This window comes from Verruconis gallopava, assembly GCF_000836295.1.
Source record: "Verruconis gallopava strain CBS 43764 unplaced genomic scaffold supercont1.28, whole genome shotgun sequence".
NCBI classification, from domain to species: Eukaryota; Fungi; Ascomycota; class Dothideomycetes; order Venturiales; family Sympoventuriaceae; genus Verruconis; species Verruconis gallopava.
Window position 1 is genome coordinate 80,876 of NW_015622164.1, and position 20,803 is coordinate 101,678.

The window sequence follows — 20,803 nt, forward strand, 5'->3', positions numbered from 1 at the left end:
ACGTGCCGGCGGGCTACTCTCGCGCCCACCGCGGAAACGCGTCGGGCGGATGCAAAAACTGCACAAAGCAGAATGATCACGCGCAGATGGTACGAATTCTCTGCGTGGCGGAAAAGCCGTCGATAGCGAAAGCTGTAGCAAATCACCTGGGCGGCGGAAGAGTGCCTGCGGTAAATCGCCCTGAAACGAGCAAGAGAGAGGGGGAAGAGGGAAGAGGCATTGCAAACTTTGTGCTGACGTCGCCTGCAGCAAAATGTTCGAGGAAACCCGTACTTGAAAAACTACGTCTTCGACTACACGTTCGGACCGCCGTGGGGCCAGAGCAGCGTCACCTTTACAAGCGTTGCCGGCCATTTGGTCAGCCAGGACTTCCCGGCCCGGTACAAGCAGTGGTCCGCGTTTGACCCCTTGGAGTTGTTCGAGGCACCGATAGAGAAGTCGATCGCAGACGATAAGAAGGTCATAGCAGACAACATCAAGCGTCATGCGAGGACCGCGGACGTCTTGTTCATCTGGACCGACTGCGACCGCGAGGGCGAGAACATAGGCGCCGAGATTCGAGACGTGGCCTTCGAAGCCAACCGACGATTGCAGGTCAAACGGGCACATTTCAGCAACATTGAAAGAGCGTAAGACGCAAGACTCTTTGCCATGGGATCGTACGCTGATGTTTTTCTCTCACCCCCCCAAAAGTCATGTGGTTCATGCCGCCCAACATCCGGTCGACTTGGATGAGAAGCAGGCAAATGCTGTTGCTGCCCGCATCGAGATTGACCTCCGCATCGGTGCAGCCTTCACCAGATGTCTGACTTTGAACCTCAAGCAGATGATTCAGCCAGTACAGGAGCTCAAGGTGATCAGCTATGGTGGGTCTTAGACTCTCGCTACGACGATGTCGTGGACTGATCTCGCCAGGCTCGTGCCAGTTCCCAACTTTGGGCTTCGTAGTCGATCGCTATTTTCGCGTTCGCAATTTTGTCCCCGAGCCATTCTGGAGCATCAAAGTCAGTCATCAAAAGGATGGTGTGAGGGTCAACTTCAACTGGCGGCGCGTCCATCTCTTCGATCGCATGATGACCACGATCCTGTATGAGAGATGCCTGCAATCAAAGACGGCAAAGGTCGTCAGGATGCAAAAGCGTCCGACCAGCAAATGGCGTCCCTTGCCGCTGACAACCGTCGAACTACAGAAGATGGGCTCCCGCTTCCTACGCATGGACAGTCAACGCGTCATGAAGATTGCTGAAGACCTATATACGAAAGGGTTTATTAGCTATCCTAGAACGGAGACGGATCAGTTCGATCGTGGAATGAACCTCAAAGCACTGGTGCAGAAGCAGGAACAAGATAGCAGATGGGGTACATTTGCCACTAATCTTTCAAACGGTGGCTTCCAGTGGCCTAGAGAAGGACGTAACAATGACCGTGCTCATCCACCAATTCATCCGGTCGTTCACGCCGCAGACAGCGTGCTCAATGTGGACGAACGTAAGGTGTATGAGTTTGTGGTGCGACGTTTCCTAGCATGCTGCTCGGAAGATGCGAAAGGCGAGATGACTACCGTTGAGATCCTGTACGGCGCCGAGTTTTTCCACGCGAACGGGTTGATGGTCATACAGCGCAACTACCTAGATGTATACCCGTATGACAAATGGGAGAGCAGCAAGCAGTTGCCCGTCTTCACCGACGGCGAGACATTTGTGCCCACAGAGGCGAAGATGACGGAAGGAAAGACGCGCCCTCCAAACTATTTAACCGAGCCTGAATTAATCGCTCTGATGGATGCTAATGGGATCGGCACGGACGCGACAATGGCCGAACACATTGCAAAGATCAAAGAGAGAGAATACGTCCAAACTCGCCCCCGTTCGGGAGCTGCGTTGAATCACGACGATGGCGACGACGAAGACGACGAAGATCGGCCCGCAGCAGCGACCCGACCAAGTCGAGCAGGGCGTGGCGCGGGGGGAAGTTCGGTTCAGGAATTTATTCCAACGACACTAGGCGTAGCACTCATTCAAGGCTACGAAAATCTGAACTTCGATACCAGCCTTAGCAAGCCGTTTCTCAGAAAAGAGGTACGTGACACAGCGCTCGAACGCGAGCCCGTTTACCAGGTTGCAGTCAACACCTCGCCTACTTTGCGCAGGCGCTAATGATGAGGGGGTTGCACAGATGGAGCTGCAGATGAAAGCAATCTGCGACGGCACGACGGACTGGCGCGACGTGGTCAACCGCAACTTGGAGCAGTACCGAATGGTATACGTTCGCACCGTTCAACAGATGAGCGTTATCAAGTCGGTAGGTGTACTTTGCGGCATGATCAAGGTGCCAAAAATCCAGCAGGCCAGCTGACCAAGCCCTCTTCTTGCACAGGCAGTCCGCACGTATATCCTGCAGCCCAACGGACGATGAGATTGGAACGCAAGACAAAGCGAGTCGGCGACGTAGGCATCGAGAAGGTTTTTTTTTTGTTATTTTCATGATCATGAACATTTCCGTGCATTCGTGGTGAGGATGCGCGTTTCACCCCGCGTGCGCCTGTCCAGAGGCACGATAAAGCAGGTGCAAAGGTGAACGTAGGCAAGGCAAGAGCGATGCTATGGCTGAGACAGCGCCGTCTCTGTAGGCTTAGGCGAGCGTTTCCGGATGCGGAAGAGAGGCCAAGTCTCTTCGAAGCAGGTGATGAACGGGGACAGACAGCGGCGTAGTAGTAGTAGAGGAATTCGAAACGTCAGCTGGACAAGCTTGCCGAATCTTCTCGCGTACCAAAACGCCATGTGCGGGAGGTGTCATGGGGCGATGATTGTGTGTGGTACGCGGGCTCAGTGCGCAGGTGAGATGGTAGGGCTCCGCGATCGGGGACCGCGATATGGCGCAAGCGGGGAGACGAGGTTGATGCGAGAAATCCCGCGCCAACGCTGGTTTGCACGCTCGTGGTTCGTGGGCTGCTGGTGATAGGCCCGGCGTGGAGATTATTGGCAGACGGCGGAAGATAAGGACACGAGCGCAAGCACTGGTCCGGCTTCGCGCATCGTCAGCAGTGACGCTACGGAAAGCGTTGTGCAGCAACGTATCACGCCAGCATGGTCTTTCCGGAGCCAGCAGCCGAGCATCAGGCCATCAGATCAAAGGGCCGTACAAAAGCGTCAAGAGAGAACCTCATGGCACCGCCCGGTCGGGGTGACGAAGCTGTGACGAGGAGGGTGTCTTGAATCACGGACACGACGATGACGATGACGAGCGGCAGGCGGACATGTCGCGAGTGAGCATGTGGCGATGGGAATGGACAAAACAGTCGAGTGAATACTGTCGTTATTATCGTTATCTCTGTTCCGGTTCAAGGCGTGCGCATCTGGGCCCGTCGTCACTTGGAGGACGCAGCGGGGGGATGGCCTGGAGCAGCCATGCGCCAGCCCAACAGCCAGGTGGTCCACAGTGGGCAGCGACAGTGGCGGCCAGCAGCAAGAGGCATGACGGCGACGCACACGCTTGCGTGATGGCAATTTTGGTTCGACAGGACAGGTTGGGAGTTACAGAGAGTGGACACAGCAGAGTGCAGTTGCGCCCGGTCTCCAGCATGCTTGGGTCAAGGCCACCGCTGGATCGGGGCTGCCATGCCCACTAACCTTTGGGCGAACGGAGCAGCTCACAGCCGTCCTGTTCTTGTCTGTCAACACGACAAGACAATCGACTGCGACGGTGCGACTGTCAAAGTCCGCCGCACCATGGAAGCCAGCGAGAAAAGCACCTTGGCCGCATTATTCTTATTGTGCCACGATCCACAGCGCACAGGATGTACGTGCACTCTTGAAATGTGCTGTTGAGCGCGCTGCCGGATCTACGTCATCGCGCGCTTCTCGTGCCGGAAGCAACCTCGATCCGGGCGAGACAGGCAGCGCAGCCGTGGCTTTTCGTTTGTGTTGGGCTGAGTCTCTTCTACGGGTCTTTTTTTCTTGCGTGAGCCAGCGAGTGCACGAGTACGTGAGCGTGCGTGTGTGTGAGTGCGAGAGAGTGAGTGGACGAGCGTGAGTGCGTGCAGCAACTACGATGGCGGGCCCCGTCATACGCCGACCGCCCAGCGCTGCACACCCGGACCCCCCTAACCTGGCCCTCCGCCCAGGCACTCCCCAACCCCCAAACCCCCCCAAACCCCCCCAATCAGCGGCGCCGACGCAGTCACATTCGCGGCCCTCGCCCTTCCCTTCGCCCTGCCCCATATCCCCCCTTCCCATCCTCTTTCCGCTCTGCTTCCATCTCCATCCAAACTTAAACGCAAATCCACTGTTGACTGTTACTGTTCCCACCAAATACCCAATCTACCCTTGCCAACACCACTACTTCTGCTTCTTGCTCATTTAATTTCCGCTTTTCCTTCGCTTGCTTGTACGTGGCCCTCACACGCTTCTTCGTTCTGTCGCCTTGTCTTCGCTCGTACCGTCTGTCGCAACACGCTCCCGTTCCGTCCTCGCTGTTGTCATCATCGCGCATCTGACTCACCCGTTCTCAACCACATAGATACGTCTTGCCACGCAGACAACGACGTACGAAGCCCGCATACACACACACGCGCGCGTGCACACACATATCGCGAGACCATGGCCTCCATGTCCAACAAGCCAATCTCCAACATCGCCGTCGCCTTCGCGACCCAGTCGGCCTCGGTCGATATACCCAAGCCCCGTGATGCCGGCCATCACGGCTCTAGTAATGCTCTCCAAACCTCCTCCAACCATCACGGCATGCTGCCGACGCCTCCAAACTCCATATCTCCAACCCTGCCCCCTCACAAGGTCCGCTCCCCTTCTCACCACGCGCCGAACCAGCAGCAGGTCGACTCGGACCTGGATCTGCAGGACGCTGTCGACCACGAGCGCTCCACGCTCGGCCATCCGCAGGCGCTGTCCAGCGCCGCGTTGTCTGGCCTGGACTCGGCAGGCGCCATCACGCCTACCATGCTGGCCAGGGATCACCTTCCCGACTTCCTACTCGCCAACGGGCCCATGGCCATAAGGCACGTGTTGGGCCATCTGACGCAAACCGTGCCCGGTTTCGCGCGCATCCCTCCCGCGAAAGCTCGGAGGATCGTCGTCGCCGCGCTGGAGAGTCGCGGTGGCGGTGGCGTCGACGGCGACGTGCTGTTCGAGAAGGTTGGCTGGGGCCGCTGGGACGCGCGCGTCCGTGGCCAGCCACCCCGAGAGGGACAGGTGCCGTCGTCGGGCATGGACAGCCAGCTCGCCGTCTCTCCGCCATCGAGCGTTGTCGGGTCGTACGCGGCCTCCAACGCGGGCGGACTGCAGATCCCGGCTCCCCAAAATCGCGTCGACCGACGGGACATCTACTCGGGCACAAGCTGGACCGGTGATTCGATCATTTCATCTCGAGACGAAGAGATGGACGACATGAACATGGCCGAGCACGAGGCGGACAAGATGTCTCTGGATGGCCGGGAGGACGACACGGCATCCAGCCATGCTGCTCCAGAAGACATGCCCATCTCAGACAACCCGGACGACGTGACCGACGAGGAAGACTGGGCTAGTATCGGCCCTCAGGCCCTTCGTCGCGGTTCCACCGCCCGAAGTGGAGCCCGCATCGACTACAATTACCTGTCCACGTCTCGAATGAGGCCTTCAATCATGAAAGCCGCCCCCAATCAACGCCGCTCGTCTTCATTTGCACACACCTCCCGCGGCGGCATCAGCTATCCTGGTGGTATCGTGCCGCCCAAGTACTCTTCTTCCGCTTCTCGCATTGCTTCTTCTGGATTTAAACATAACACCACTTTTAATAAGGAAGACGTTCAGACTGTGAACGCGCAAGAGCAAGATGCCATTGCCGCGCTGCTGGCCATGGGATCCAGCATGTAATTTATACCCCACCCCACTCTCTGATCTTCGACAATCACGTTCACCTGTCGATCACCTTCCTGGAGGCCCACAATTTCCAGACACTCAACGTTAACGATCGACGACTGGCGGACGACGCTTGACGACTTTTTTATTTCGACCTCTTACCGTCTTGACTTACACGAACGTTTTACGGGTCAGGATCACGTTATTTCGACGTACGCAACTTACAACATTTCACCACTGTCATTACTGGAACATACCTTGAACCTTGCCCGCGACGGACCGTCGTGCACGCCAGAATACCCGCAACTTATTTTGTCGCCTTTGAAATGAACCGGCTGCAAAATCACATACCCCCACGCTTTTAGATCAGCAAGCAACACATTTTCACTTCGTATATATGAGCCATCACGGCAGTAGCCGGCAGATATCATCTTTCCCGCCCTTCTGTCAAGTGCTGACTTACAACGGGATCGAATGACGCTCTGGTTGCTACCTTGCATTATACCATCGCGCCACGAGGGTTGACACGTCTCTTCTACAAACATACATCATTCATTCTTCTTTCTTTCTTTTTTCCTTAGAAAACAACCTCCAGTCTTTTCCGCTCAGCTTGGACGGAAGGAATAGCTAGGAAGCAACCAAGATAAACATGGACTGGACGGCAGTGTACGAGAGAAGAGAGGAAAAGAAAGGCAATCATACGAGAAATCGGTCATGTAAACCAAACCAAAGAGAGACGGATACCACTGGCCAACCCTCTTTACGGCGCTTTTCTGCTCATGAGCATCAAAGGGAATCATGTCTACCGTGGTCTGAAAATATCGAGCAAAGGAACCACGAGTTGTATTCGTGTTTTATATCGATCTACTGACCGAGGATGGACAGGATGTCATCAAGGCAAGAGTCAAACCGCCACTTTGAATTGTATCTAGCCTAAGATGCCTATTCACCCTGATTTGGATGAAGATTGAGAAAGACCCGAAAATAGCTCCTCTGCGCGAAGAAGGCGTAACGTGCCTGAGCGGAGAAGACACCTTTTGATGCAAAACTCATCGTGCCATGTGTAATTTTTTTTTCTCTTGTTTCCATTCGTCGTGTGTATTTTGCAAAAAAAAAGTGACATTGGGTTTTTGTTTACAAATGTCTCCCTAAGCATTGTCCCCCCGCCCTTTGCGTACAAATATTGCCTCAGATGTGTTCTTTACTTTCGACGACCCTCTCAAGAAGGGGCATCTCATGCCTCTCTCGCCCTCTGCTATGCTTTCCACAAAATGCTCATGCGGAACGCCCAGCCAACACAAAATAAAAAAAAACAAACGAGAGAAAAGGTCCCACGGCCTCGAATTTGGTAGCGCGCCAGGAGATGCCCCGCTCCTTCGCCAAAGTGCGACTCAACTTCGCATCAACACAATGAGATGCTACACAAGGACTTCTTCCCTTTTTATATTTTTGGTTGATATAGAAAGTGGGCGGAGTTCCCGGCACATGCAAGAGGACGCATTCTCTCTCTTAGTTTCTTCTATTTTCTTTTTTGACTCGCAACGTATCGTTTGCTAGGTTCGCCTCGAAAACGGCTCTGATGAAGGTTGGTCAAGTCATGCGCGAATCTGCCTTTTTGGCACAAAAATCCAATGTGTTTTCCTTTCAAACGCCGCCCTGCCCTGCCCCGGCCTCCCCAAAACGCCTACCCCCCTCGTTCCTTGCGGGGATTTGCCCTCGTCTCGAAATGTCCTAGATGTTATCCCGCAGACCGGATTGTACACCTCTCGAAAGTGAGGTTGAACAACTTGAAAAAAAAAAAGAAAAAAAAAGGTGAAGCGGGTATCGACGATTGTTTGTCCAAAGGAGGTACTGTTCCGTTTCATTTTTTTTTTTACTCTCTTTGGATATCCCCCACTGAAGCGTGCGCCCCTCTTTAATTTCGTTCATGACGTGGAAGCCGGAAGACAGAAACCAAAGTCCCGTGAAGAAAACACAAAGCCCCCTCCAGTGCAGGGGAGAGGTCATTAAATGCAGAGGCCATGCAAAAAAAAAAAAAAAAAGAAGAAGAAGAAGAAAAAGAAGAAAAGAAGAGGGCTTTGTAACTGGGCTATCCCCTTTCACGTCGTTGCTGTCATCATCATTAACATCATCGAGGGCGCGCGGCTCAGAAGTTGCCCAAGTTCCAGCCTAAAACGCCCGGGTTGAGCTCCTCGAAAGACACGTTCTTCACGAACTGGGCGCGGTCGTTGAAATCGGAGCTGGTCCGGGCCGAGTTCAGATCGGTGCTTGCATTTGACGGCGGCACGCTCGCTGGCTGCTGCCGTTGCTGGTGGTTGTTGTGGTGGCCCTCCGCGAGCCCCTTCAAGGGCAGCGAGTGAGGCGCGAACGTCTGCGACATGGCCGCTGCGTAGCCCGAGTTCTGCTGGAAGTTGCCCCACTCCTCGCCCGTCAGCAGATTGTCCAGGTTGACGGTGGCGACGCCGTGCTGTGCTCCCTGTTCGAATAACTGGCTTCCCGACTGGCTCAGGAAGTTGGACGTGAAGTTGGACGGGGTGTGGACGCCGCCGGGGCTGCCGTTGGCGCCGTTCTGCTGCGCGAATGACGAGCCTTGCATCATGTACGCCGGCATGGGGCCGAGCAGCTGCACGTCGTTGTCGTACATCTGGCTTTGCTCGCTCGGATCCCCGTCGTCGAACATGAATGTTGAGCTTGGGGGGATGAACATGCCCGATCCGGCGGCTCGCTGCATCTTGAGCTCGTTCAGAGTGGTGGGGAATGGAAAGGACGGGTCTGTCGCAAGGCTCTTCAGGATATTCTCATACGACTGTCCGGTCGACGAGCTCTGATTGGGGTATTCTACCGGGTCGGCAGACGGAAACATGACGGCGGATATGTCTGTCAGCGGAAAATTTTTGTCGTTGCCTACGGGCGGGGATGCTGGAAATGACTCATGACGTTGCGAAAATCCAGTTGCTAATGGTGGCGTTGGAACTCCATCGGCGGCGTTCGAATGGAGTAGGTCGTAGAAATTAGTTGTACTTGAATTCGGAAACCCTATAGTTTCAGAGCGCGGCAAGCCTCCTTGGGCGCTAGCTTTTCTATCCACGCTTTTAGATCGTACGTGAGGAAATGTGTTTGCCCTTGAAGGCGTTAGGCCTTCCGGCGTGTTTCCATTATGCATTGCTCCATCAAAAGCAGAGCCATATGATGCTGCGTCCTGTTTGCGCTTCTTGACCGCAGTTGAGCTGGTGCGAGATCGTCGCATGCGATCGGGAAGCTGTTCGAACAAGGCCTACACTCACTCAGAGACGGCGACACAGTCAAATGTGGATGGAGTACATACCTGTAATGTCGCAGAGCAGCGGTCGGCTGCCATGCTGCGCTTGGCAAGCTTTTGCAGCGTCTCCTTGCCTTCGGTTGCCACTCGCAAGACGTCCTGACTTGCATCGTTATCTGGATTCTCAAGGGCGTAGAACACCAGGGAAAGGATAGCGAAGAATGTCGTATACATTGTGAACCAGTAAGCACCAGCCAATAAACCTTTGCGTCTCATCTCGCAAGCAATGTGAACAATGTTTCGCGACACACTTACACACGCTGCCGCGCATGCGTATGAGCGTTTATCGACGACTCTAGACTTGCATGTATGCGACACGTAATGAAGGAAGGGGCGATAGAGCATCATTTGGGCATGAGCGTAACCCATTCGGAGAAGATGTTGTACTCTACCACAAGTTAGAACGACAAAAATTGACAAAATGACGTGGAATGAGTGGTTACCTCATTATCCGCACTGGGGCGTCTCCGCCCGGCTTGAGACCCATAGGCAGCTCGTCCTGCCAATTCTTCAAATCTCTCTCGATCTCAAGTATCTTAGCGTAACTGACACTGTACGATTTCATTGGCTCTCCCTGCGAATTCGTTCCGGCAGCCTTTAATGGATATACGTACTTGACAATCTTGTCAAGTATCTGCACCAGCTTCACATGTGCATTTGAAGCAGCCATGAGAGCTATTTGACCTTGCGGTTGAGGTTGTATGCCCTGTTCGGTGATGTACTGATCGTCGACTTCAAGTGGCAAATCTTGATCGATTTCATCTTCGCTCAAAGAATGGGGCAATCCTAGCAAAGCACCGACGTAGGTGTCCATGCGCTGTATCACCCAGAACAGTCGCTTCCGTGTCTCAGCTTCGATCGGGCTGAAGCAAGCATCTGAAAATGATCGATGCAAACCCATGCGGACGGCAGAGCGAAGTGCGACGCCTATGTAGGCATAGCACGTTGACAACTTGGCGGAAGCCTGCAGGAACAGGATCATGTAGACCAGCGCTTGGACTTGGCGCAGATCTCGACAGTCGGCTATGTCCATCATCGATCTAGCCAGACGAAAGTACTTGAACCTGTTTGTAGTCAGCGCAGCCCTAGCACAGAGTAGTTACCCGGACGCTTACCCTTCGGCAATTGCCGACTCGTAGCCCTTCTTGTCCAGCTCTTGCTCCCCTTGATCGTCCCTAGCAAACAAGGTCCCAAGGGCAAGGACCGAATATAGCAACGGTAAAAACACGTTCTCCTCGTTGCTGTAATGCTCACTGGAGATCTCGTACACGTCGTCGAGCTGCTTCATGAAGCTCGGATAGTGCACCACGCGTAGCAATCCGCCAGCGTCTTCAATGGCATTTTCGCACAGGGCACGCGCCTCTTCCTTCGACGGTAGCTCCAGGCCGCTGTCCCACGGAGAGTCCGTGGCAGACCGTGGCGAGTCGAAAACTTGAGAAAGCGGACGGTTGGTCTTCACAAACGGCGTGGCCCGGCCCTCCGGACCCATCATGTCTCCAAGCTGCTCTCGCATCCTTTTGACGAAGCTCAGGCCAGAGGAATGCCCATGGTACTCCAGGTGGCCTTGCTCGTCCAAGTCAAGTTGGCCAGTAGAGCGGACCATGGACTCGAGCTGCGCGTCGGTCGGTATCTCTGCCAAGCCATTCTGTTCAGGACACGGACTGGCGAAAGTGTTGCTTGGCGGAGAGGCAACGGTTGGGGATACCACCAACAGGCCCTGCTGGAGTTTGGCCTCGAGCGTCGGGTCGTTCAGGTCAGCGCCGGGCAGCACGGTCTTGAGAATAGCATTTGCGCGCGCCAGTTGCTTCTCAAGGGCCTCAATGTACTGAGGCGCGGTGTTGCGACGTCGATTCGAAGGCTGGTCGTAGGTGCATTCGTATCCGTACACGGTGCAATGGGTGCATGGCTGCTTGCCGTCACATTTAATCTTTTTCCTTCGGCACTCTGCGCAGACGATAAGTACGGCGTCGACGGCACGCAACGGCAAGCAATGGCAATGGACTCACCGTCGCATGCGCGCGTCACTCTCCTGCGCTTCTGCAACGGGGCTGGCGGCTTCTGGCTGCCCTCAGCATCTTCCGCTACCGGTGACAAAGCAGGGCTGTCGTGCGGAGTGGGGTGGGCGCTGCTGCGCGCAACAACGTCGTCAAGAGCGTCTTGGGGGGCGTTGTCCGGTTGCTGGCCTTCGTCTTGACTGGGGTTCTCAGGCACAACTCCTTCCATGTTCCGCGAGGAGAATGACGAGTCTTTGGAATTGGGAGAGCAGGAGGAGTCCAGCCAGGAGGGGAATTCGAGAAGGCGAACAGAGGCAGCCCGTCGAGACTATGCCGCAACAGATCTAGGAGAGCGCGGCGACGATCCCGCAGGCGGGTTAAGTCCGAACCCCGATGGGCGTCGCGCTGTGTTTTCTTCGCCGCTGCCGCACGGCGTCTCACAAACTGGCCCGACACCTCTTCGACAGCGTCGTTGACCGCCTCGCGCGCTCTATCGGAGCGCCAACGAGAAGCCCGTCTTCGAGGGCTCGCAAACCCGTCGGGCTCGTCTCTTTGCCTTCAGCTGCCCGGTGCCTTTGTCCAGCCTTGAACCCTGCTCGTCTGCCGCTACCGGCCGCACTATCAAGGGCCCATGATAGGCCACTGGCGACGGAACGGCCATGACAGCCATGAGCCGTCTCGCTGCAGAGGCGTCCCGCAAGGTCGCTTCGCATCTGCGCTTGTGGCCGTGTTTGGCGAATGCCGTCATTGCATACAGAGCGATCTCCTGCCGAAGCGTGCAAGATCTGCTAGCGCTGCGGCTCAAAACGACGGACACCCCTCTCCTCGCTTAGGTTCAAGAGGCCGCTCTCCACCTGAGCGCAGAGTTGGCAGCGTGCGGGTAAGGCACTTTCAAAGGAGAAATTGAAAAAAAAAAATTAATAAAATAAAACAAAAAGGCAAAGCTACTGGAAAGCGCTTCTTACGCATAGGAATAGTTCGTTCAGTTCCTTGTGATGACCCGCGGCAAAGATTGAGGACTGCAGACCCAAAGAACAGCCTGGTGCACAACAGACTGTACGGCCATCAAGTCAATGCCTTCTACATTCGCCTTTCACAGCCGTGCGAACGTCTGTGTAGAGCTGGCCACTCACGACCTGTAGCGACTGACCTCACCGATCTGTCTCGAAAAATGTGCAAAAAGTGGCCACCGAAGAACACTGTGCTTTATCAGGGCTCATGGCCTTCATGAACATACGACGACGATTTCAATCAAGAGAGAATTAAGTCAACCTTGCAGTTTTGATATGAGTTGCTCATAGATTCTTCTTTTTCGCACGTTCCGTCAAAAGATACCGAGCACGGCTCGCGCACTATGGCTTCATAACAGCATCCAAGAGCTCATGACGAACTATGAACTTGCATGAAGAGATTTTCTGGTCATAAACTGTTTATGAAAATACCCCTAGTGTCTTGTTCAGGCTCAACAGGTCGTTCCCATTGCGACTAAAATGCTAGCGGCATTCGATCTGATAGATTAATCATCTCAGTTCCTCTTAACTCTTCTGCCGCTCAAGCACGTTCGAAACCATTAAACAACAAAGAAGAAGCAAAAATACTTTGAATACAATCGATGCCATCAGCACGTCTCTTTCTCTGCCCCCTTTCCCCTTACTGAAAAAGATAGTATATAAGTAAACCAGATTCTGGTCATCTTAATTATAACCGTGCATGAGCTCATGCCATTTTTTCCAGTGCACAGTTTCGTCTGGCCACATGTCCGCTGCAAACACGAAAAGATTGTCAGCCGAAGACCATTCGAAGAGAATTTGCCGAATTAGGATGCGGCAGTCGGTAGGAGACGTTCACGATGATAGCTTGTGGTTAAGGAAGAACCGTGACTGCCAATAAGATTTACTTTTCCGACCGTGGCATTCACGGCTAAAGGCGAACTTGTCCCATCATTGCGGTCCTCGCTCGGAGTCGGCGCTGTAATCCGACAGGTGGCACAACACCCTCTTTCACATTATGATGGTCTATCTTTCACGACCTGCGCTGCTGGACGTGGATGAAAAGTAGCTCAAAATACACTATGAACAAGCACTCAGATTCCTACCATTTGACACTGGAAGGAAAATAATGGTCAACTGCCAAGGACCATGAAGATGACGTTGTCTGCGTTCAAATCCAACCTGGCCGTCGCTAGGATCTACACCAGCACGTATAGCGCACACATCATGGCCAAGCCCAAAATCATGCTGCACCAGAACAAAATATTCTGCGGCTCCAATCAGCACCAACATAGATACAGCGGAAAGTTTGAACTCACATTCAACAGTGGTTTGCCTCTCATCCATTTCGTCCTCTGCATCATTACGAGGGGCATCTGGAGCATCATTGCAAAGAATCCGTAACCACGCAACTTCTTCGTGATGCATCCCATGACCAATTCGTGTGCCAACGCGCTCACAAAGAATGTGATGAGCGTTGCAACAGGCCTGCTCAAGTTCGCACCACGGCTTGCGCTGTACACGTGCCTCCTGAAGAAGTGGTGAACGGGGATGTTCCACTCCCGCGAAAACTCAAGCCAGTCGCAACTGTTCCACCAGTCGGCGTAAAAATGACGGTCGGCGAAACAGGTGATCTCGGCGAAAGCGCCGAGGAGATACTCGAAGATGACCAAGAAGACCAGGAGGAAGGACAGCATGAAGGGGAAGAGCAATCTGCTCGTCGTTTCAGCCAAGATGAGGAGCTGCTCCATGAGCTTTTCGGATGAGCCGGCGAGACCTATTGCATGCATGCGGGCGGAGGCCTCGCTGAGCACAGGAATTATAAATTCCTCGCTCGTTACGGTGAGGAGGAAGATGCATCCGAACACGGCGAGAGTCTTGTAGAAAAGCTCGTCGTAACGGCGTCTAGGGGTGCGCGGGTATTCCAGCTCGTAGCAAAGTGTGGGACAGAAGAGGAAGTCGACGAAGTTGACGAGGGTCAGGTTCTGTGGATATGTGACATGTCCTAAGGGCGAGGTGAGCTCGCGAGCCAGATCCTCTCGAAGCCGGCCTAGTGCTTCTCCATTGCCGTTTGATTCGGTTTTGCTGTTCTGATTTTCGGCCTGGATGACGGAGAGACGCTTATGTGGATTGGGATACCGACGTGCTGCTGCTCGCGACTTGCCAGCTGGCCTGTCGAGCTCGCTAAGGCGACGCTTCGTCTCTGACAGATGGCCGTTGTAAAACGCATACGAGTGCATCTTCATAAATAGAGCGAGGAGATGCAGCGTGAAAAACACCTGGGCAGTCCACGTCCACGTTCTGACAAAGGGCCAGCTAACCCAGTATGACAACCATGCAGCCTGGAACAAACTTTGCACCGCGATCCCTCCTTTGCTCCACCGCAACATACCCGTCGAGTTAGCGTACAACTTGTGCAATGGCAAGCTCAGCATGATGCTGCTCGCCATCAGCAGGTCGCTGAGAGCCAACTCCCATATGTTCTCGGTGAACAAATCCAGCTGGCTGATGTTGAACAGACTTCCGGTTTCTTTCCAATTACGCAGCATCGTGGTGATGACCATGATGGCAAGGCCGATCCAAAAGAGCACAAAGAAGCCGCGGAAATCGCGATAGTCGCTGTCCGGGTCGAAGTGTGAGACGCGAGCCGCATACTCGATGGACGGAAAGATGCGGTGCTGCTTGCGCTCCGCCCGGATCTGCTTCCTCGCGGATGATGTCGCTTGCACAGATGGCGGCGCATCCGGTGGAATGGGGGTGGACGTCCCACTGCGATGTCTCTCGTCAGACCGGTTGGAACAAATCCTGACCAGAAAATTGAGATTCGTACCTTGATGCACCCGAGGCGCTGGTAGGTCCGGCGTCGGGCGGCGCCAGACCAGACGCATTCTCAGCGTTCACCAAAGGAGATCCTCTTACTGGTCTTCGCGGTCTGGGTTGGGCGAATTCAGTTGCCGTTGCCGAAGCTTGGTCGCGGATATCTGGCGGATCGTCCATCACGATTGCTTTCCCTCACTCGTTGCAATGGAAGTATCTGCGCGTTGCCTAACGTCATCTAACATCGAAATCCCGGGTAGGGGACACAGCGAACGAGCAGGCCTTGACAAAGGACACAGCGCTTTGTCTTCACAGGCAAGGAGCAGATTCGCTTGGTATACAGTTCGGGCGAATGACGAAAGGGGCTGATGATCAGCAACAACGCAACATGCCAAGTGTTTACTTTGTGTATGACTGGGGGCAATCAGACTACCGCCTGAGCCCGCGAATCTCAGAATTGATGGAACCGGATGAGCTGTGGACGAGAAAAGAAGAATCTTTGAAGCAATGCTGTGGATAGAATGTGAGTTAAGGTACAGATGATGAAGAGGAGTGGATCGTGCTGTGAAGAGGGAAACAAGGCGTCAATACGCGTGCCATCTCCTTGTGCCTTGAAAAGGACGAGCCGTAGCCACCTCTCTTGGCCCAAACGAAGACATAAATCGTCAAACACCCCGCGACCAGACATATCTTGCCACAACATGTCGTCCCAGCACACTGTAGGTCGAAGCATGACCAACTGCACATGCTGGCGCAGAGAGCATGTCGGCCATGCACCAGTGACCGCGGTCTGGGAAGTCAGGCAAGAAGGCAAGAAGGCACCAAAGCTTCTTGATGTCAGGGCCGGAGTCAGGGTCCGTGCATGTCCACTCCAGTGCTCGCGCCAAGACGTAGCGACATTTCACAGCTTTCGGAACACAGTAAGACCTGAACGCCATCCAAACGCCCAAACCCTCCGGGACGCCCTCTGGATAAAACCGTGTGCCTGGATTGACGCAAGATGCTCTTTTTGCTTAGACGACACTCGTAAAATCGTCCTTGCGCGCTTCCGTTTGGCCACACTTCCACTTACAATCCGGGCTCGAATATAGCAACAAATAGGGCCCCCCCGCCCATGACGGAGTGAATATGACATCCCGTATGCACACAAGCACTGTCCGACTTGGCGGCATTGATTACTGACGACGGCGTGCGCAGTCAAGCAGTTCATCCGCAATGTGCGCGCAGCCAAGACGATAGCGGACGAGCGGGCGGTCGTGCAAAAGGAGAGCGCGGCCATACGAGCCAGCTTCAGGGAAGAGAGCCATGACTCCAACGTTCGGTATGATCGAAGCTACCACCCATCTGTCCGTGAGTCAGAAGTATGAGTGCTGACTGAACGGGGTCGGTTGTAGACGAAACAATGTTGCAAAGCTCCTGTATCTTTTCACCTTGGGAGAGCGCACCCACTTTGGCCAGATCGAATGTCTGAAGCTCCTCGCCTCGCCGCGCTTCGCAGACAAGCGGCTGGGCTACCTAGGCACCATGTTGCTGCTCGATGAAAACCAGGAGGTGCTCACTCTAGTCACCAACTCGCTCAAAAACGACCTCAACCACTCGAACCAATACATTGTGGGACTGGCACTCGTAACGCTAGGCAACATTGCCTCCGTCGAAATGTCGCGAGACCTCTTTCCCGAAGTCGAACAGATCATATCCTCTTCAAACCCGTATATCCGACGCAAGGCGGCACTATGTGCCATGCGCATATGCCGCAAGGTTCCGGATCTGCAAGAGCATTTCTTGGAAAAGGCCAAGATGCTGCTGAGCGATCGCAACCATGGCGTGTTGCTATGTGGCGTTACGTTGGTCATCAGCTTGTGCGAAGCGGATGAAGCAGAGGGTGGAGAAGAAGGCGTGGTTGACATGTTTAAGCCACTTGTGCCTTCTTTAGTCAAGGTTCTGAAGCAGCTGGCGAGCTCGGGATATGCTCCTGAACACGATGTAACAGGAATCACGGACCCTTTCTTGCAAGTCAAGATTCTGCGGTTGTTGCGTGTGCTAGGCCGCAACGACACCGAGGTTAGCGAACAGATCAATGATATTCTCGCCCAGGTCGCCACCAACACAGACTCGTCCAAGAATGTGGGCAACAGCATCCTGTACGAAGCCGTACTCACAATTCTTGACATCGAAGCAGATTCCGGCCTTCGTGTGCTTGGTGTTAACATCCTCGGCAAGTTCCTGTCGAACAAAGACAACAACATCCGGTATGTTGCACTCAACACACTGATCAAAGTCGTAGCGGTCGAACCTCAGGCCGTGCAGAGACATAGAAACACCATTTTGGACTGTTTGCGGGACCCGGACATTAGTATTAGGAGAAGAGCTTTGGATTTAAGTTTTACTTTGATCAACGAGAGCAATGTGCGAGTCTTGATACGCGAACTCTTGTCATTCTTGGAGGTTGCGGACAACGAGTTCAAGCCTGTCATGACAACACAGATTGGCATTGCGGCAGATCGGTACGCACCTAACAAGAGGTGGCATATTGACACCATGCTGCGCGTCCTTAAGCTGGTAAGCACAATGTGGGAAGTCAAGACGGACTTTTAATCGCTGACGTTGGCACAGGCCGGTGCATACGTCAAGGAACAGATCCTCTCCTCTTTTATTCGTCTCATCGCCACAACTCCCGAGCTACAGACTTACGCGGCACAGAAGTTGTATGCAGCGCTGAAAGAAGACATCACCCAAGAAGGCCTCACTCTGGCTGGAGCATGGGTCATAGGCGAGTACGGCGACGCATTGCTCCGAGGTGGCAGTTATGAAGAGGAAGAGCTAGTCAAGGAAGTCAAAGAAGCTGATATTGTGGATTTATTCACCACCATACTCCAAAGCGGTTACTCGGGACAGGTCGTCACCCAATACATTGTCACTGCCGCGATGAAACTGAGCACCCGTCTTTCGGAACCAGCTCAAATCGAGAAATTGAGACGCTTGCTGATGACGTACCAGACGAATCTGGATGTGGAAATCCAACAGCGCGCTGTTGAGTACAGCAACCTTTTCAGCTACGATCAGGTTAGACGGGGCGTTCTTGAAAAAATGCCTCCTCCAGAGATTAGGGAAGAGCAACGGGTGTTGGGCGAGGCGACGCCAGCCAAAAAGAAGGGACCTTCAAAGAAGAAACCCAGCCAGGTTACCGAGCAGGATATTCTGCTTGATCTGATGGGAGACTCGAGCGAGCCACCGGCGGGGCTGAATGGTGCTCAGAACAATGCAGATCTGCTCGCAGATATCCTAGGCGGTGCATCGTCACCTCTTCCACAAACGAGCTCGCCTCCGGTACAGCAATCCAATGTGGCCAACATTATGGACTTATTTAACACGTCCACACCATCCGCCACAGCCAGTCCCGCACCCACGCAAGACCTTTTTGGCGGCAGCATGAATGGCATGGCTTCGCCCCTTTCGGCGCAATCGATATCTTCTCCGGCCCCTCAACAAGGACTTCCGGGGCAAGAAGCCTACAACAAGAACGGTCTCCAAATCAGCTTCCAAACTCGGAGAGATGCAGGTACAGTCCAGGTGATGGCACGGTTTATGAACTCCGGGTCCACACATGTAGGCGCTTTGACTTTACAGGCAGCCGTGCCAAAGAGTCAGAAGTTGCAACTTCAGGCAATCAGCTCGAGCGAACTGGGACCAGGCGCAACGGCAACCCAGCAGATGAGGGTCTCAAGTGTCAATGGGGTAGGTCATAGTTTACTTTACCTACTGAATACTTGCACCGAATTGATGACGAATAACTAACCCGTCCAATTCCAGCCCCCACCCGCCAAATTGCGATTGCGATTGCGGTTAAGTTACTCGAACGGTGGAGGTCCAACGATTCAGGAGCAATTCGATTGGTCAGAGCAAGCGTGAGACAGACACATGTTACATATGCACACGTAAAATATACAGGCCGCGATGGTAGATTTTGGTCACACCAACCTCCACTCTGCTCGAATCTAGCACATTTCCGCACGTGGGCACGAGCAAATGGCGACGACTCGGACAGGAAAGAGAGACGAGGATTTTTGAACGGGCAACCGCGTAGCATTTCGCCGCGTTCATTTTTCACTTGCAAAAGCAAACGATGTCTGACATGAAAGCCGCGAACCAAAGAGCATAGCGAGAGTTACAACGGAGCATGTGACATTTCCACGTAAAAGCTTCTCAAGACTGTTTTTCCCTTGTTATATGTTTTTTCTTTTGATTTTTTTCGATGATCTTCATTCTCTTTGCTCGTGATGATCTTGACAGCTAATGGCTCAACGTTCGCATCAGATGCTTTCTCAGATCCTCCGCGAGATCTTGTAGCTTTTCAAAAGCGTCGAAACCCGCCCTTGCGCTGGAGGATGGAAAACTTGGGGGGCTCTGTGAATAGGCCCTCGGAGCGAGCGCCTGTCGCCTCCTTGAAATGTTCAGAGTTGCGATGTGCCTCGACTGCAGCCATGTCCTTGTAAATCTCGAAGACGGCGAGTTCGCCATCCTTTTCGTTGTAGAAGTATTGGTAAGACAAGCAGCCCGGCTCACCAGCTTCGACCTTGCTGGCCATTTCGGTGAATCCGCCGAGGACCTATGGAAACTCCTCTGTCAGCTAGTGATTCATCGTTTTGAGCTGGACGGAAGTTGAAGGAGTTGCACTGTAGAGTTCACATGCGATACAATAGAGAAGGGTGCTAAAGTGGTGAGGTGAATAGGCTTCAGCTCAGCCTCACCTACCTCGTCAAGCTTGCCCGGAGCAACCTTGAGCTGAGCTACGACGTAGACAAGAGAGTTTGGATCGAGAGACATGTTTGCTGGAGTGTGGGTGTCAACGGTGAACTGATTCTCAGGGGCCGACGAAGTCGTTTTATACACGAGCAGCGCGCCTAGGTACGCATGCAAGCTAGGAGCTTCTTACCCCGGTCGCACTACGAATCTTGGGGTTGCGCGAGAGGAACGATCTTTGCTCCGCTGACTCTTCCTCGTTTTTCATCTGCACATGTCCGCAAGCAGTAGCAGATCATGTTGAGACACACCACGTATCATAGCCTCTAGAGGAAAAATGCCCTTTCTACACAGCGGAGCACTGGACGACAGGTAACCAATGCCCCTCCATGGTATCGATAGACCCCGCAAATCAAGTGCTTGGAGTCAGGAGCATTTAAATGAGGTCTCTGGTGGTGGAGTCAGAAGGCCGGCAGTAGCCGGTCAAACATACCATTTGGAGCAGGCTGAGCGCCTTTGGCAGTGGGAAAGACCCTGGAGATCCTGAACGTCGAGTTTCAGTGCGTGCCAGCTTTGGTACTTTGCCGAGGGTTTGTTGAGTCGGCCTCGCACAATCACGAGCCAAAAAAGGTCGAACGCAGCACGTGCTACGAATCCGCACTCTGGCACATCTCACCTGTTCCTGTTGTGGCTCCGCGCGCTCGCGGGAATCGTGATGGACTCGGAGAGCCTTCGATTCGTCACTCGAGGTCTTTTCTCTCGCGATACGTGGTGAGACGGTAGTCTGTGCGATTGCGGCTTTATTGTCGACCAGGCTCGACGATCTCGCGATGATGCTGTTCTTGAACCACCTTTACCATCGTCCTCGTCTACCGCCTAGCGGTGAAGGGGACCCAGTGCGCCTGATAGCATTCGCTCGGCCCTCTTTAAGCGCTGTGGTGCTGGTGGATTTTCACTTGGTAGACAAAGATGGCAGTTTCCATGCGTTTGCAGTTCACAGGCGCTGGCGTCTTAGCTTCTCATGTTTCGATGGCTCATCCCCGTGAAGGCGCGGGTTCAGCGAAGAATGAATTTGCATCCAGCGATTGA

The 20,803-nt window shown here is 53.8% G+C and overlaps 6 protein-coding genes across 9 annotated transcripts; 3 read left to right on the top strand and 3 right to left on the bottom strand.

Moving 5' to 3' along the window:
* The first annotated feature begins 37 nt into the window (after window positions 1–37).
* PV09_07262 lies at window positions 38–4,128 on the top strand. Of its 4 annotated transcripts, XM_016361008.1 has the most exons (6): window positions 38–170; window positions 250–629; window positions 694–866; window positions 916–2,078; window positions 2,176–2,301; window positions 2,377–4,128. In XM_016361008.1, the coding sequence occupies exons 1-6, from the start codon at window positions 87–89 to the stop codon at window positions 2,413–2,415; spliced, it is 1,965 nt and encodes a 654-aa protein (XP_016211084.1). In that variant the 5' UTR covers window positions 38–86; the 3' UTR covers window positions 2,416–4,128. The 4 variants fall into 4 exon arrangements, with proteins under 4 accessions (XP_016211084.1, XP_016211086.1, XP_016211085.1 ...); XM_016361010.1 differs by having other exon boundaries at window positions 250–866; XM_016361009.1 differs by having other exon boundaries at window positions 916–2,301.
* Window positions 4,129–4,153: 25 nt separating this feature from the next.
* Window positions 4,154–6,901, top strand: PV09_07263 (uncharacterized protein). Its single transcript, XM_016361012.1, has 2 exons — window positions 4,154–4,386; window positions 4,519–6,901. Exon 2 carries the CDS (start codon window positions 4,599–4,601, stop codon window positions 5,868–5,870), a length of 1,272 nt encoding a protein of 423 aa, XP_016211088.1. The 5' UTR covers window positions 4,154–4,386; window positions 4,519–4,598; the 3' UTR covers window positions 5,871–6,901.
* A 979-nt stretch (window positions 6,902–7,880) lies between these two features.
* On the bottom strand, window positions 7,881–11,431 carry PV09_07264 (uncharacterized protein). The gene is made up of 5 exons (XM_016361013.1): window positions 11,181–11,431; window positions 10,290–11,118; window positions 9,618–10,238; window positions 9,181–9,562; window positions 7,881–9,129 (listed from the first exon to the last, which is right to left on the bottom strand). Exons 1-5 carry the CDS (start codon window positions 11,395–11,397, stop codon window positions 8,002–8,004), a joined length of 3,177 nt encoding a protein of 1,058 aa, XP_016211089.1. The 5' UTR covers window positions 11,398–11,431; the 3' UTR covers window positions 7,881–8,001.
* Window positions 11,432–13,107: 1,676 nt separating this feature from the next.
* PV09_07265 (uncharacterized protein) lies at window positions 13,108–15,508 on the bottom strand. Its single transcript, XM_016361014.1, has 3 exons — window positions 14,988–15,508; window positions 13,477–14,926; window positions 13,108–13,425 (listed from the first exon to the last, which is right to left on the bottom strand). Exons 1-3 carry the CDS (start codon window positions 15,152–15,154, stop codon window positions 13,357–13,359), a joined length of 1,686 nt encoding a protein of 561 aa, XP_016211090.1. The 5' UTR covers window positions 15,155–15,508; the 3' UTR covers window positions 13,108–13,356.
* A 359-nt stretch (window positions 15,509–15,867) lies between these two features.
* PV09_07266 (uncharacterized protein) lies at window positions 15,868–19,200 on the top strand. The gene is made up of 5 exons (XM_016361015.1): window positions 15,868–16,112; window positions 16,172–16,295; window positions 16,369–17,533; window positions 17,588–18,709; window positions 18,785–19,200. Exons 1-5 carry the CDS (start codon window positions 16,103–16,105, stop codon window positions 18,881–18,883), a joined length of 2,520 nt encoding a protein of 839 aa, XP_016211091.1. The 5' UTR covers window positions 15,868–16,102; the 3' UTR covers window positions 18,884–19,200.
* On the bottom strand, window positions 19,134–19,817 carry PV09_07267 (uncharacterized protein). Its single transcript, XM_016361016.1, has 2 exons — window positions 19,727–19,817; window positions 19,134–19,580 (listed from the first exon to the last, which is right to left on the bottom strand). The coding sequence occupies exons 1-2, from the start codon at window positions 19,796–19,798 to the stop codon at window positions 19,326–19,328; spliced, it is 327 nt and encodes a 108-aa protein (XP_016211092.1). The 5' UTR covers window positions 19,799–19,817; the 3' UTR covers window positions 19,134–19,325.
* Between the last annotated feature and the right edge of the window lie 986 nt (window positions 19,818–20,803).